Genomic DNA, 14,270 nt, shown 5'->3' on the forward strand with positions numbered 1-14,270 from the left:
ATATGGAAAAAATATATCTGTTGGTGTGAATCTAAAGGATTCCCTTGGGACAAGGTAAAAATTCCTAAGATTCTATCCTTTCTTCAAGAAGGTTTGGAGAAAGGATTATCTGCAAGTTCCTTGAAGGGACAGATTTCTGCCTTGTCTGTGTTACTTCACAAAAAGCTGGCAGCTGTGCCAGATGTTCAAGCCTTTGTTCAGGCTCTGGTTAGAATCAAGCCTGTTTACAAACCTTTGACTCCTCCTTGGAGTCTCAATTTAGTTCTTTCAGTTCTTCAGGGGGTTCCGTTTGAACCCTTACATTCCGTTGATATTAAGTTATTATCTTGGAAAGTTTTGTTTTTGGTTGCAATTTCTTCTGCTAGAAGAGTTTCAGAATTATCTGCTCTGCAGTGTTCTCCTCCTTATCTGGTGTTCCATGCAGATAAGGTGGTTTTACGTACTAAACCTGGTTTTCTTCCGAAAGTTGTTTCTAACAAAAACATTAACCAGGAGATAGTCGTGCCTTCTTTGTGTCCGAATCCAGTTTCAAAGAAGGAACGTTTGTTGCACAATTTGGATGTTGTTCGTGCTCTAAAATTCTATTTAGATGCTACAAAGGATTTTAGACAAACATCTTCCTTGTTTGTTGTTTATTCTGGTAAAAGGAGAGGTCAAAAAGCAACTTCTACCTCTCTCTCTTTTTGGATTAAAAGCATCATCAGATTGGCTTATGAGACTGCCGGACGGCAGCCTCCTGAAAGAATCACAGCTCATTCCACTAGGGCTGTGGCTTCCACATGGGCCTTCAAGAACGAGGCTTCTGTTGATCAGATATGTAAGGCAGCGACTTGGTCTTCACTGCACACTTTTACTAAATTTTACAAGTTTGATACTTTTGCTTCTTCTGAGGCTATTTTTGGGAGAAAGGTTTTGCAAGCCGTGGTGCCTTCCATCTAGGTGACCTGATTTGCTCCCTCCCTTCATCCGTGTCCTAAAGCTTTGGTATTGGTTCCCACAAGTAAGGATGACGCCGTGGACCGGACACACCTATGTTGGAGAAAACAGAATTTATGTTTACCTGATAAATTACTTTCTCCAACGGTGTGTCCGGTCCACGGCCCGCCCTGGTTTTTTAATCAGGTCTGATAATTTATTTTCTTTAACTACAGTCACCACGGTAGCATATGGTTTCTCATATGCAAATATTCCTCCTTTACGTCGGTCGAATGACTGGGGAAGGCGGAGCCTAGGAGGGATCATGTGACCAGCTTTGCTGGGCTCTTTGCCATTTCCTGTTGGGGAAGAGAATATCCCACAAGTAAGGATGACGCCGTGGACCGGACACACCGTTGGAGAAAGTAATTTATCAGGTAAACATAAATTCTGTTTTTTCTTCTTTCATGATTTTGAAAGAGCATGCAATTTTAAACGGCTTTCCAATTTACTTTTATTATCTAGCTTCCTTCATTCTCTTGATAGCCTTTGTTTGAAAGCATATCTAAATAGGCTCAGTAGCTGCTGATTGGGGTTTGCTTAAAGATGCCTCGTGTGATTGGCTCACCCATGTGCATTGCTATTTCTTTAACAACGGATATGTAAAGAATTAAGTAAATTAGATAATAGAAGTGTATTGTAATGTTGATTAAAATTGTATTCTCTATCTGAATCATTAAAGAAAATGTTTGGGTTTCACGTCCCTTTTAAATAGCTTTATTTAAAACCCTTTGAGTGCTACAGATGGCTGTGAGCCGTCGCAAATGTTCCCAGTCAGGTGCTGACGACGGCTCAGAGCCGTCGCTAGCACTCACCCACCTTGAGGGCAATTTGGGGGCTCCCATCGACTCCCACCCCGGCGATCGTGCCTGTATGGTGACGTCACGCGCAACTTTATTTAAAAAATACAATAGACAGTATAGGGAAATGGGTTATGCTACTTAGAAGCCTGTATCTCAGGCATGTGAGCAGCTACAGACCCCCAAGACCCACCGTTGGAAAGGTAATCACCTAACCTTTCCAATGGTATAAGTCTTGGGGATCTGAAAAAATAAAAATAAATATATAAAAAAAATTAAATCCCTTCAAATCCAGCTTAGCACTCAGGTGGGAAAGTGCTTAGCACTCAAAAGGTTAACTAATACAATAACATTGGATTTAATTTTTACTGCTTGCCTCTCCCTCCTCACACTTGGGTCCTTGTGCAGATCTATTCCACACCAAATAATCTTCTATTCATTGAGCTTTTTGAAACTTTTTAAGTGTTTATTCTATGTACATAGATTTGCAGGGGAGGAATGGCATTACAGGGACAGTCTAACTTAAACTTTCTCTCCTAAGATATGGAGAGTCCACAACGTCATCAATTACTATTGGGAATATCACTCCTGGCCAGCAGGAGGAGGCAAAGAGCACCACAGCAAAGCTGTTAAGTATCACTCCCCTTCCCACAACCCCCAGCCATTCTCTTTGCCTTTGTCAATGGAGGAGGTGAAGTTCTGGTGTCTAAAGAAAATTGGAATTTTTTGCTACAAGTAAGATATTTGGGTCTACCCGTAGTCCATGTTAATCTCTTCAGTAGGGTAATGGTCGCTTTAAAGCAGTTAAGAACTTGTGAGGTGGGCCTTGCTGCGTTTTCTTAACATATTTGCTGCCCATGTTATAGAAAGCCAGAGTAGGTTTACTCTGTTATTTCTTTTTCTACAGGTCTCTGTGAGGAGTGGCGTCCTCTCACACCGTGTAAGCTGTCCTCCTGCCGTACGGCTAGATGCAGGTAAGTGCTTTTGTCTTCTGGGATTGGAGACTTGCATTAAAAAGAGTTTAAAAAAAAACCTGCAATCTTTAGTGGGAGATTTTAAATCCTTTTGGGAAAGGTGTTTTTTTTAGGCAGTGGCAGGCACTTTACATATATGTTTGAGCCATGTGGGGTTTATTTCCTTTATAGTAGGAATTATGCCCTGAGGCTGTATTTTTTAACTTTAAAATAAGTTTGAGCACTTTTCCCCTTTTTTGCATTGTGACTGCTGTTGTGTTTAACCACTGTAGTCACCGGTCTCCTAACAGTTTGGGGAATGGGAGACCAGGAATCTCTGGGTGAGTTGTTTTCCTGGCTTATGTAGGATTAGATCGTGAGGGCTTATATAACTTATTTGGCGGTTTTGAGAATGCATTGCAAACGCAAGAGTGCACTTCATTTATTTGCAGTCTTTTGTTTCTCCGCCTCCTTCTTTGTGAACGACACCATCTTAAGTTTTTGCTGAGCCCGATCTTGACCCCGCCTCCTCCTTCGACACTCTCGCCAGTGTTATCTCTTTATTACTATTTGATGGGAAAGCATGGGAAACGGAACGGTAGAGCTGTTTAACTTCATACATGATAGTTCAGTTCAAGTTCAGCCTCGCCATGTATCTAAGTTGGCGTTTCCCGGATAGCCATATAGTGGTGATGTAGCAGGTACTGTCTTTTTATGTGTTTTATTTTCTCATTGCTTTGATGTATTGCATAGTGTGTCTCTGCATTGCCGAGGTCTTCTCCTTATTCAGCCTGTCTTGAATACATTTAGAAGACAGTCTAGTCACTTTTTTAATCGTTATGTTGCTCTCCGTAGAGCAATCTCTGGGTGTCAGTCTTTTTATAACGCCTAAGTATGCAGTGATTTTTTCCTCTCTGCAGGAAAATCTCTTATTTAAAGAAGCTGTTTTTTTACTATAATAATTATGCTCTCAGTTGAATATTTAAAGTGACAGTACATTATTTTCCTATTAAGAAATATCTCTAATAGTTAAGATGGTTTTGGCACAGGGGTCTGTTCCTATACATATATGCTTTCGTGTACTGGGGTTCAAATTGCCTATTTTCATCTTAATGGGAGGAGAGTCCACTGCTTCATTCATTACTTGTGGAAATTAAGAACCTGGCCACCAGGAGGAGGCAAAGACACCACAGCCAAAGGCTTAAATACCTCTCCCACTCCCCTCATCCCCCAGTCATTCTTTGCCTTTCGTCAAAGGAGGTTGGCAGAGAAGTGTCGGAAGATTCGGAGTAGTCTCTTATGGAGGGTAGTACTCTTTGCAATGGGACTGGAGTTTTAAGTAGTCCTGTCAGCCTCTCAGTTAGAGCATGGGTGAAAGTTAGAGTCTGGAGATGCAGGGAGTGTCGTCTCTGTGAAACCATCCCGACTCAGATTAACAGCTCCATAAGCAAGCAGCGTTGACGAGTTTCACTGCCTGCTTTCTGCTCTCAAGTCCATGTCAGGAGTGATGCTACTAACCACACTTGAAAGGCCGTGTTCCTGTTCCACGACATAGATTCTGGTAAGATCGTTTCATTTTTTTATACATGTATGATAACGCTAGAAGACAGTGTCACAGTGTGACTCCTTTTTTCTGTATAGAATCAAGGGTTAATATCTCCTGAGGGGGATTATTGAACAGGGGGATAATCTTATATGTTTATTTGATTTAATGCTGCTTTTATGTGTGAGATGTTATGGGCTCATAGGCTGTTATGGAATATACAGGTGTCACTTTAACTTTGAGAGCCATGCAGCTTACAAGCTTGGCGCGCTTTCTCTCATTGCAGGGACGGTCCTGCATTGTGTACCACATGATTCTTTCCTCTTTCCTGACCCGGGTGTCTATCAGAGAGGAGTCCTAACTCTCTGTACTGTCTGGGTCATGGGAGGTGGTGAGTGCCACAGCCATAGGGATATAAAGGTGCATTTTTTTTTTTTATGAAATTTTTTATTTCTATAATTCTCCGGTTACTGCACTAGCGATGGAGGATTCTGTTACTTAGAGGGCACACCTAAAGAGTAATTCCTGTTTATAATGTGAAGAGGCCTTACAGCCCCCTCAATTATGTTCCATATGCCTTCATCATGTGATATCAAACATGTTTGATATCACTGAGCCATCCACCTTTGAGTTGTTGTTGTCCAGTGAGGTTCGTACCCTGCATGCTTATCTCTCTACACATGCAGTTTTCCCATAGCATTGCTGATCCTTCATCTGGAGGGGGCCATTTTTCACCAGACATTACTGCGCAGCTCAGACGGTAGTGTCTGCGGCCTTTAATGCTTTACCTTGCACTGCTAAAGGTTACATAATGCACTCCCTTCCAGAGTACATCTGATAATTTATTGCATTTAACTGATAGGGTTATCAGATGATGAAGTTCTTTCTTAGAACATTCTGGGTCGGAGTCTGCTGCCTCTAAACCTCCGGCTGCAGAGGAACCAGACTTTAGTTTTAGGAATTTGCGTTTGAGGACAGGGTGGTACCTTATCCTTCCCTGCTCCTGTTAGATGGCGAACATATTAAGAATGAATGGGACTGGATTGTTCCTCTCTTCTCTCGTTCTCGGCCCTGGACTCTCAATGGAGTTGTGAGGTTCCGTCCCTAAAAGGGATGGCTCTATCTTCACCCTTGCTAAACATATAACTATCCCGTTTGAGTATAGCTCTTCGTTTTAAGAGCCCATGGATAAAGGATAGAAACTCTGTTAAGACAGTTGTTTTCAACATACGGGATATTTGTTTCATGCGGAGGGATATTCAAAATGTTCCTGTTTCATCTAAAAGAGAATATGTTATAGTGTATTACAGTGCCTTGTTTTTTTTTTTTTTTCGTTTTTTAAATGTATGTTCCTGTGCTGCATAAACCAGCTATTTAGGTAGAAATAGTCCATATCAATCAGTGAGTAATATATTTATTATTTAGATACTATTTTATAGTTGTACACAGACATGCACTTCCTGTTATAACAGCTTTAAACACGGAAATGCTTTACACTGGGGTAGCAGTATTTAAAATAGCACATCTGTAACATCCACTTGATGCATTGACATGTTGTTTTTATTATTATTGTACTTTCTTTTTTTTTCTTTTTCTTTAATTTTATTATTTTATTTCTTTTTATAGATTGAACGTACTAATCAGATGACCATCAAATATTCTCCAGTGAAAAATTCAATAAGATCTCCATATCCAGGTATGGTATAACACAACAATTTGTTGCTTTTTACTTATGAAAAATATTTATACGGTTTCATGTGGGTATTTACATGAAGCTATTATGAATGATGTATCCACTGATCGAGAGGCTATCTTTAATTAGTCTCTTTAATTATTCTTTAATTCATTAATCATCTATTATCAGGTTCTTGTTTTTCTTACATACTGCTCAGCAAACTGCATATTATGATATTTTATAGCACTCTCAATTTTTCTGTCATATTCCTGTGTTACCATATTCAGTGCTGGTGGGTTGCATTGAAACTTCATACATGTTTTCAGGTTTCCTCCTCTTCGTATAAACACCCTCCCCTTTTTTGACTCATTCACATTTCTACCTGTTTGAAGCAGAAGTAGTAAACTTAAAGGACCAGCACTTCCAGTTCTTTGCCCTTCCGTTTGGCCTAGCTACTACTCCAAGAATCTTTACGAAGGTTCTGGGGGCTCTTCTAGCCGTTGCCAGAAATCAGGGTATTGCAGTAGCCCCATACTTGGACGATATTCTGTTGCAAGCACCATCCTTTCGTCTTGCGGAAGAATACTCAGAGTCCCTTCTCAGTCTTTTTCGATCACATGGATGGAAGATAAACTTGGAAAAGTACCAGTACCTTACCTTAAGTAAACTTGTAAAAGTACCTCTTATGCCAAGTACCAGATTGGAATTCCTGTGTGCTATAATAGACTCCATATCCATGAGTATATTTCTAACAGACAAGAGATGTTGCAAGCTAACTTCGGCATGTCTTGCCCTCCGGACCTCCTTGAGTCCCTCTGTGGCTCAGTGTATGGAGGTGATTGGTCTCATGGTGTCCTGCATGAACATCATTCCTTTTGCCAGGTTCCGTCTCAGACCTTTACAACTGTGCATGCTGATGCAGTGGAACAGCGATCATTCGGATCTGTCTCAGCAGATTGTATTAGTCAGCCGGTCGAGAATCGCTCTCTTGGTGGCTCTGTCCAGATAATCTGGGGACATGCTTCTTAGGACCATCCTAGGAGATTGTGACTACGGACGCAAGCCTATCCGGATGGGGAGCTGTTTGGGGTGCCAGGAAGGCACAGGGGTTGTGGACTCAGGAGGAGTCCTCCCTCCCGATCAATATTTTGGAACTACTGGCAAATTTCAAGCCTTGAAGGCTTGGCCACTTCTGGGTTTGTCCCAGTTTATCAGATTCCAATCAGACAATATAACCTCAGTGGCTTACATCAACCATCAGGGGGGAACGAGAAGTTCCTTGGCGATGAAGCCCACAGAATAGGGTCCACCTCTTCTTTTTTTGTTCCCTCCCGTTATTCATTCAGTGTCCTCTGGAGCTTGGTTATAGTTTTCCCAACAGTAAGGAATGAAGCCGTGGACTCTCTATTTCTTAGGAAGGAAAACATAATTTATGCTTACCAGATAACTTCCTTTCCTTCCGGATAGGGAGAGTCAACAGCCCTCGCCCATTTTTTCTTGTCTATGGGTGTTCCCCTATATTAATTTTATTCTTCTGGCACCATTTATACCATAATGTTTCTCCTACTTTTCCTTGTTCCCTCGGCAGAATGACTGGGGTAATGAGAAAGTGGGAGGGATATTTAAGCCTTTGGCTGGCGGTGTCTTTGCCTCCTCCTGGTGGCCAGGTGTTGTATTTCCCAACAGTAAGGAATGAAGCTGTGGACGCCCCCTATCCGGATGGAAAGGAATTTATCTGGTAAGCATAAATGATGCTTTTATCAAAAATTACAATTTAAAACTTAAAATGATGAGTGAATCATTTGTTTCTTGTGAGGACTAGCATGGTAAACTGCCTTTTTGAATTCTCTTCACTCATTTATTAAACATTACAAAGGGTTATACTTCATTCGCTGCTGTTCTGGAATCATTCGTTTGGGATCTCATACTCAGTTTCTTGCCTTTACCCTTATTTGAATTTTTATTTTGTTTTATTTATTTTTTTATATTTCTGATTCATACTTAAGGTTGTTTCTTTCTTAAGACACGGTGAATCCACGGATCAGCAATTTCTGTTGGGAATACCACTCCTGGCCAGCAGGAGGAGACAAAGAGCACCACAGCAAAGCTGTTAAAGGGACAGTAAACCTTAAAATTAATGTTATATAATTCTGCACATAGTGCAGAATTATATAACATTATATTAGCCAACCATTATTTAACATAATATTGCCTTTTTATTTTTAGCAAAAAACGCTGTTTTACAGACCCGCTCTCTGGGCTCTGCTGAGCGGGTCTGGTTTTTTTCCTCAGCGCATCGGGCCAGCTGTATTGTCACAGCCCGGCCCGACCGTGCCATAAGACTAAGTGCAGCTCGCTCCTGCTGTCAGACAGAGCGGGAGCAAGCTGCACTTAGTCTTATGGCGCTGAGGAAAAAAAACAGACCCGCTCAGCAGAGCCCAGAGAGCGGGTCTGTAAAACAGCGTTTTTTGCTAAAAATAAAAAGGCAATATTATGTTAAATAATGGTTGGCTAATGTTATATAATTCTGCACTATGTGCAGAATTATATAACATTAATTTTAAGGTTTACTGACCCTTTAAGTATCACTTCCCTTTCCACAAACCCCAGTCATTCTCTTTGCTGTCACTGCAAGGAGGTGGTGAAGTTTTAGGTGTCTGATTAAGATTCTTCTATCAAGATATTTTTTTTTTATATTTTTTTTTAATAATTTTTTTTTTAATTATTATTATGAAATGTGTGAAACATTACATATATAGACATATACAAGCAAAACAAAACATCATTGCATAGTAATAACAACACACAGAAACATATACATCTGCTCATTTCTTAACTATTCAAGATGCCATAATATAGGATTCATGGTTTGAGAACAGGGTAGTGCTTATCATGTCAATGGGTGTGTAAGATGTTGAAAACCAAGCGTAAGACTTAGCTAGAGTTGGGTAATTAACGGTCCTGTCGAGACAAGAAAAATGGAAGGGTTAGGTAGAGAAGGAAAAAGAAAAAAAGAGGGTGTCGGGGGGGGGGGAGTTTGACCATAAGCTGGGTGCAGAGTAGGGGAGGGGAAAAAAAAAAACAGGGAGTGAGGGGAAGGGAAATACGCGGAGAGGAAGTAGAGAGGGAGTAATCAGTCGACAGTATTAAATAAAAGTCCGGGTGAGAAAGTTAACTAAAGTTGCGGTATTAACGAGAGAAACCGCTTAGGTAGTCCTCCTAGAGAAGGAGGCTCCTTTCATGTGGGGGGGAGGAGGAGGGGGGAGATTGGTTAGTGTTGGGGTATAGACACATCTGTCTGATGGCGTCATCGCTAGGGAGGAAGTGGTCTCACGGAAGGGAAGGAGAAAGGGATAGTAGAGATAAAGGCAAGAGGGGAGAGAAAGAGGTGACTTAGGACGGCCGTTTCGCCTGTCAACTGGGGTAGTGGGGTAATGTAAGTGTATGGATGTCAGTGTTCATGTGTGAACATCAATAATAATAATAGGAGGACAATGAGTCTTGGGGTTACCTGTGTAACCGACGGAACTCAAAACCAAATAAACCATTATACCACTCTGCAGGTGAACAAAACATTTAGTTTTCATATTGCATATAAATTGAGACAAGAAACATAAAAAAGAAGCAAAACAGAGAGAAAACTGTGCACGTACATACATATTTGCCTCAGAGGGCTCCCAAGGAGGCCCTCAGTGACCCGCCTGACTTGTAATCTAGGGTTGAGGAGGTGTGCTTTCTGTAATTTATGTTGGTGGGGAGCTCTGCAGCGACAGGTTAAGGCCCTGCCATCACAGTGACGTGGGGTCCTGTGGTAGCTAACACCTTGGATGGTGCCTGATAATAAAGCCGAGTTCCGGTAGAGAGACCTCTTATCTAATAGGTGCACATGTGACATGGGTTCTAAGTTTCAGAGCTCAGGGGGCTAGATGCACTAATCAGCTAAGTGCATGTGTCAGGGCAACTCCCCAATGCATACTCTGCCTAACTTGAGTGTGTGGAGGATCACCGAGGCTTGAATTTTTGCACTTTTTCAAAGCATGGAATAACACAAGGATCAATAAAATGGTTAACATGTCAACAATATACTAAATTTCTAATAATCAGAAAGTGCATAGAACTGGATTAACACAAGAAACATTAGCATTTACCACCATATAGGGGTTATTCAGCGCCACAATGACTCAGGTTTCTGGTGGAGCTAGATAAAAAAGTGAATCCAAGGGAATCAGTGACCTATGTAATAAGGTGGCAAATAATATACAGTAGAAAAGTTTAGATCCCCGAGGCACACAGATAAAACTCACTAATCAAAAAAATGTAACTACCTGAATGACATGTTAAAAAAACAAAAACCAGGAACATAGACCTGTAAAATAGGATATAAAGGTTAGTTTCTGCTTATACTTATCAGAGCAGTCCCAGTCGGATTGGAGCAGTCCCTTCAAGTGTCCCGAAGGACTGAAAAAACAGTTGTTTGAAAAAGAGAAAAGACAAAAAAAAAAAAATTACAGTTCAATAAGCTGTGTCTCCCCCTAGGAGTCTGGGGAGCTAGATCTGTGTCTTGGAGGTAGAGCTGCCCATCCTGTATGCGTAGCTTGCCTGTGCTGGATACTTCTTGGGCCCACTGATGACCGGTCAGGAATTGGGGCTCCAGGGCGCTCAGATGAAGCTTGTGAAACATCTGGTTGGGCGCCAGTCGACCATTCCAAAGCTGTGGCACTCAGTTGTTTGATCTGCATCTGAGATTTAGCTCCCTGAGCAGGAAGTAAGTTCCACGCTTGCAATAGCGCGTACCCTTTAGAAGCCTTTAGCACTGTATGCATTTGATTGTCCTTAAAAATTAATAGTTTAATAGGGTAGCTCCATCAGTATCTGATGTTACTTTTCCTCAGCGTGGAGGTGATTTCTGAGAAGGTTTTTCTCTGTTGTAGAGTCCGCATGGACAAATCAGGGAAAATCTTTAAGCCTTTGAATTTGTCAGGTAGAGCAGGCTTCTGGAAGTGAGCTCTCTGGATTCTTTCTTTATAGGTAAAGTAATGCAATCGTACTATTACATTGCATGGCTGGTCATCTGGCAAACCCTTAGGTTTAAGTGAGCGATGTGCTTTATCCATCAGGCCCTCTGAGTCAGTGGTTGTTGGGGCGAGACAGTTGAATAATTCCTTCAGGAATGGCTGTAGAGCGGATGGAGAAACACTCGGGCACACCCCGGATCCTAAGGTTGTTGTGCCGAGATCTGTCCTCAATGTCAGCTATCTTGTCTTCCACCACGTCAAAGTAATCTGAGAGTTGTTGCGTGAAGTTTAGGATGTTTGTTTGCTCAGTAGCAAGATCCTCATGTCGCCTTTCCAGAGTGTCAATTCGCTCATTTGTGAAAGAAATTTATTTCTCTTGTTAAGTGTATCCAGTCCACGGATCATCCATTACTTATGGAATATATTCTCCTTCCCAACAGGAAGTTGCAAGAGTCCACCCACAGCAAAGCTGCTATATAGCTCCTCCTCTAACTGCCATATTCAGTCATTCTCTTGCAAGCCTCAACATAGATAGGAGGTCGTGAGAGTCTGTGGTGATTTATACTTAGTTTATTCTTCAATCAAAAGTTTGTTATTTTTAAATGGCACCGGAGTGTGCTGTTTTTCTCAGGCAGTATTTGGAAGAATAATCTGCCTGCGTTTTTCTATGATCTTAGCAGACGTAACTGAGATCCATTTGCTGTTCTCACACATTCTGAGGAGTGAGGTACTTCAGAGGGGGAATGGCGTGCAGGTTTTCCTGCAGATAAGGTATGTGCAGTAAAATATTTTTCTAGGAATGGAATAGACTAAGAAAATACTGCTGATACCGAAGTAATGTAAGTAAAGCCTTAAATGCAGCGATAGCGACTGGTATCAGGCTTATTAATAGAGATACATACTCTTATAAAAATGTGTTTTAAAACGTTTGCTGGCATGTTTAATCGTTTTTTTAACGTACATTGGTGATAACACTGTAATGTTGGTATAGCCTTAAATGCAGTAAAAGCGACTGGTATCAGGCTTATTAATAGAGATACATACTCTTGTAAAAATGTGTTTTAAAACGTTTGCTGGCATGTTTAATCGTTTTTAACATATGTTTGGTGATAAAACTTATTGGGGCCTAAGTTTTTTCCACATGGCTGGCTTAAATTTTGCATAGAAACAGTTAACTGAAGCTTCCCACTGTTGTAATATGAGTGGGAGGGGCCTAATTTAGCGCTTTTTTGCACAGTTAAAATTACAAAATGAATTATCCAGATTCCCTCAGCAGTCCCATGAATACTACAGGACATTTCTAAAGGGCTAAAAAGACTTCCAAAATCGTTTATAGGGAAGGTAATCCACAGCTCTGCTGTGGCAGTTTTGTTGTGTCTGTTTTTAAAAACGTCTGTCGTTTTTTTTATCTGTTTTTTGCATTAAGGGGTTAATCATCCATTTGCAAGTGGGTGCAATGCTCTGTTACCTTATTACATGTACTATAAAATTTCGTTTGTTTTACTGCCTTTTTTCACTGTTTTTCAAATTTTGACAAAATTTGTTTCTCTTAAAGGCACAGTAACGTTTTATATATTTGCTTGTTAACTTGATTTAAAGTGTTTTCCAAGCTTATTAGTCTCATTATTAGTCTGTTCTAACATGTCTGACATAGAGGAAGCTCTGTGTTCATTATATTTTAAAGCCATGGTGGAACCCCATCTTAGAATGTGTACCAGATGTACTGATTTCATGTTAAACAATAAAGATCATTTTTTGTCTTTAAAAACATTGTCACCAGAGGATTCTGTCGTGGGGGTAGTTATGCCGACTAACTCTCCCCACGTGTCAGACCTTTTGACTCCCGCTTTAGGGACTCACGCTCAAATGGCGCCAAGTACATCAAGGGCACCCATAGCGTTTATTTTACCAGGGGATTCTGTCGAGGGGAAAGTTATGCCGATTAACTCTCCCCACGTGTCAGACCCTTCGACTCCAGCTTCAGGGACTCATGCTCAAATGGCGCCAAGTACATCAAGGGCGTCCATAGCGTTTATTTTACAAGACATGGCAAAGGTGGTGAATAATACTCTGGCAGCAGTATTAGTCAGACTACCTGAAATTAAAGGAAAGCAGATAGCTCTGGGGGTAGATACAGAGCATACAGACGCTTTAAGAACCATGTATGATACTACCTCACAATATGCTTAGTCTGTGGGTGATTTTTTTGACTCAGGGAAGATGATTTAACCTGATTCTGATATTTCTACATTTAAAATTTATGCTTGAGAACCTCCACTTGTTGCTCAGGGAGGCTTTGGCTGCTCTGAATGAATGTGTACAATCGCAGGGCCAGAGAAATTGTGTAGACTGGATAAATAATATGCAGTGCCGGTGTGTACTGATGTTTTTCCAATACCTAAAGAGGTTTACTAAAAAAAAAAATTTTTTTTTAATAAGGAATGGGATAGACCAGGTGTGCCGTTCTCTTCCCCTCCTATTTTTTTAGAAGAATGTTTTCTAATAGTTACCACCACACAGGACTTCTGGCAGACAGTTCCTAAGGTGGAGAGAAGAGTTTCTACTCTAGCTAAGCGTACCACTACCTCTGGCGAGGACAGTTGTGCTTTTTAGATCCAATGGATAAAAAATGTTTATTCAACAGGATTTTATCCTGCAGCCCCTTGCATACATTGCTTCTGTCACTGCTGCTGCGGCGTTCTGGGTTGAGTCTCTTGATGAGGCTTTACAGTTAGCGACTCCATTGGATGAATATATTTGACAAGCTTATGCTAGCCAATTCCTTTGTTTTCTGATGCCTTTGTTCATTTGACTAGACTAACGGCTAAGAATTCTGTTTTTTACTATACTGGCGCGCAGAGCGCTATGGCTTATATCATGGTCAGCTGTCGTGACTTTAATAAATAAGATACTTAACTTCCCTTCAAGGGGCAGACCCTATTCGGGCCTAGTGTGAAGGAGATTATTGCTTATATCACTGGAGGAAAAGGTCATGCCCTTCCTCAGGATAGGAATCAAGGGCCAAAAAAGGTCTAATTTTCGTGCCTTTTAAAACTTCAGGGCAGGTGTGGCATCCACTTCCTCTAAGGCAAAACAAGAGGGAATTTTTGCTCAAAGATAAGCAGGCCAAGGAGCCTGCTGCTGCCTCTAAGGCAGCATGAAGGAACGGACCCCTATCCGGTAACGGATCCTATAGGGGGCAGACTTTCATTCTTCGCCCGGGCGTGGGCAAGAGATGCCCAGGATCCCTAGGCATTGGAATTTATATCCCAGAGATATCTTCTGGATTTTAAAGATTCCCCCCCCAAA

The 14,270-nt window shown here is 41.2% G+C and overlaps 1 protein-coding gene across 1 annotated transcript in view; it reads left to right on the forward strand.

Annotated features, from left to right (window-relative positions):
* The window catches only part of LOC128652491 (uncharacterized), a 112,404-nt gene that overhangs the window by 58,693 nt on the left and 39,441 nt on the right, over window positions 1–14,270 (forward strand). The window contains exon 5 of the mRNA XM_053705427.1: window positions 5,898–5,967. Within this exon, the coding sequence (XP_053561402.1) occupies window positions 5,898–5,967 (70 nt within the window). The remainder of the gene's footprint in view (window positions 1–5,897; window positions 5,968–14,270) is intronic.

The sequence above is a fragment of the Bombina bombina genome, chromosome 3, assembly GCF_027579735.1.
Source record: "Bombina bombina isolate aBomBom1 chromosome 3, aBomBom1.pri, whole genome shotgun sequence".
NCBI classification, from domain to species: domain Eukaryota; kingdom Metazoa; phylum Chordata; class Amphibia; order Anura; family Bombinatoridae; genus Bombina; species Bombina bombina.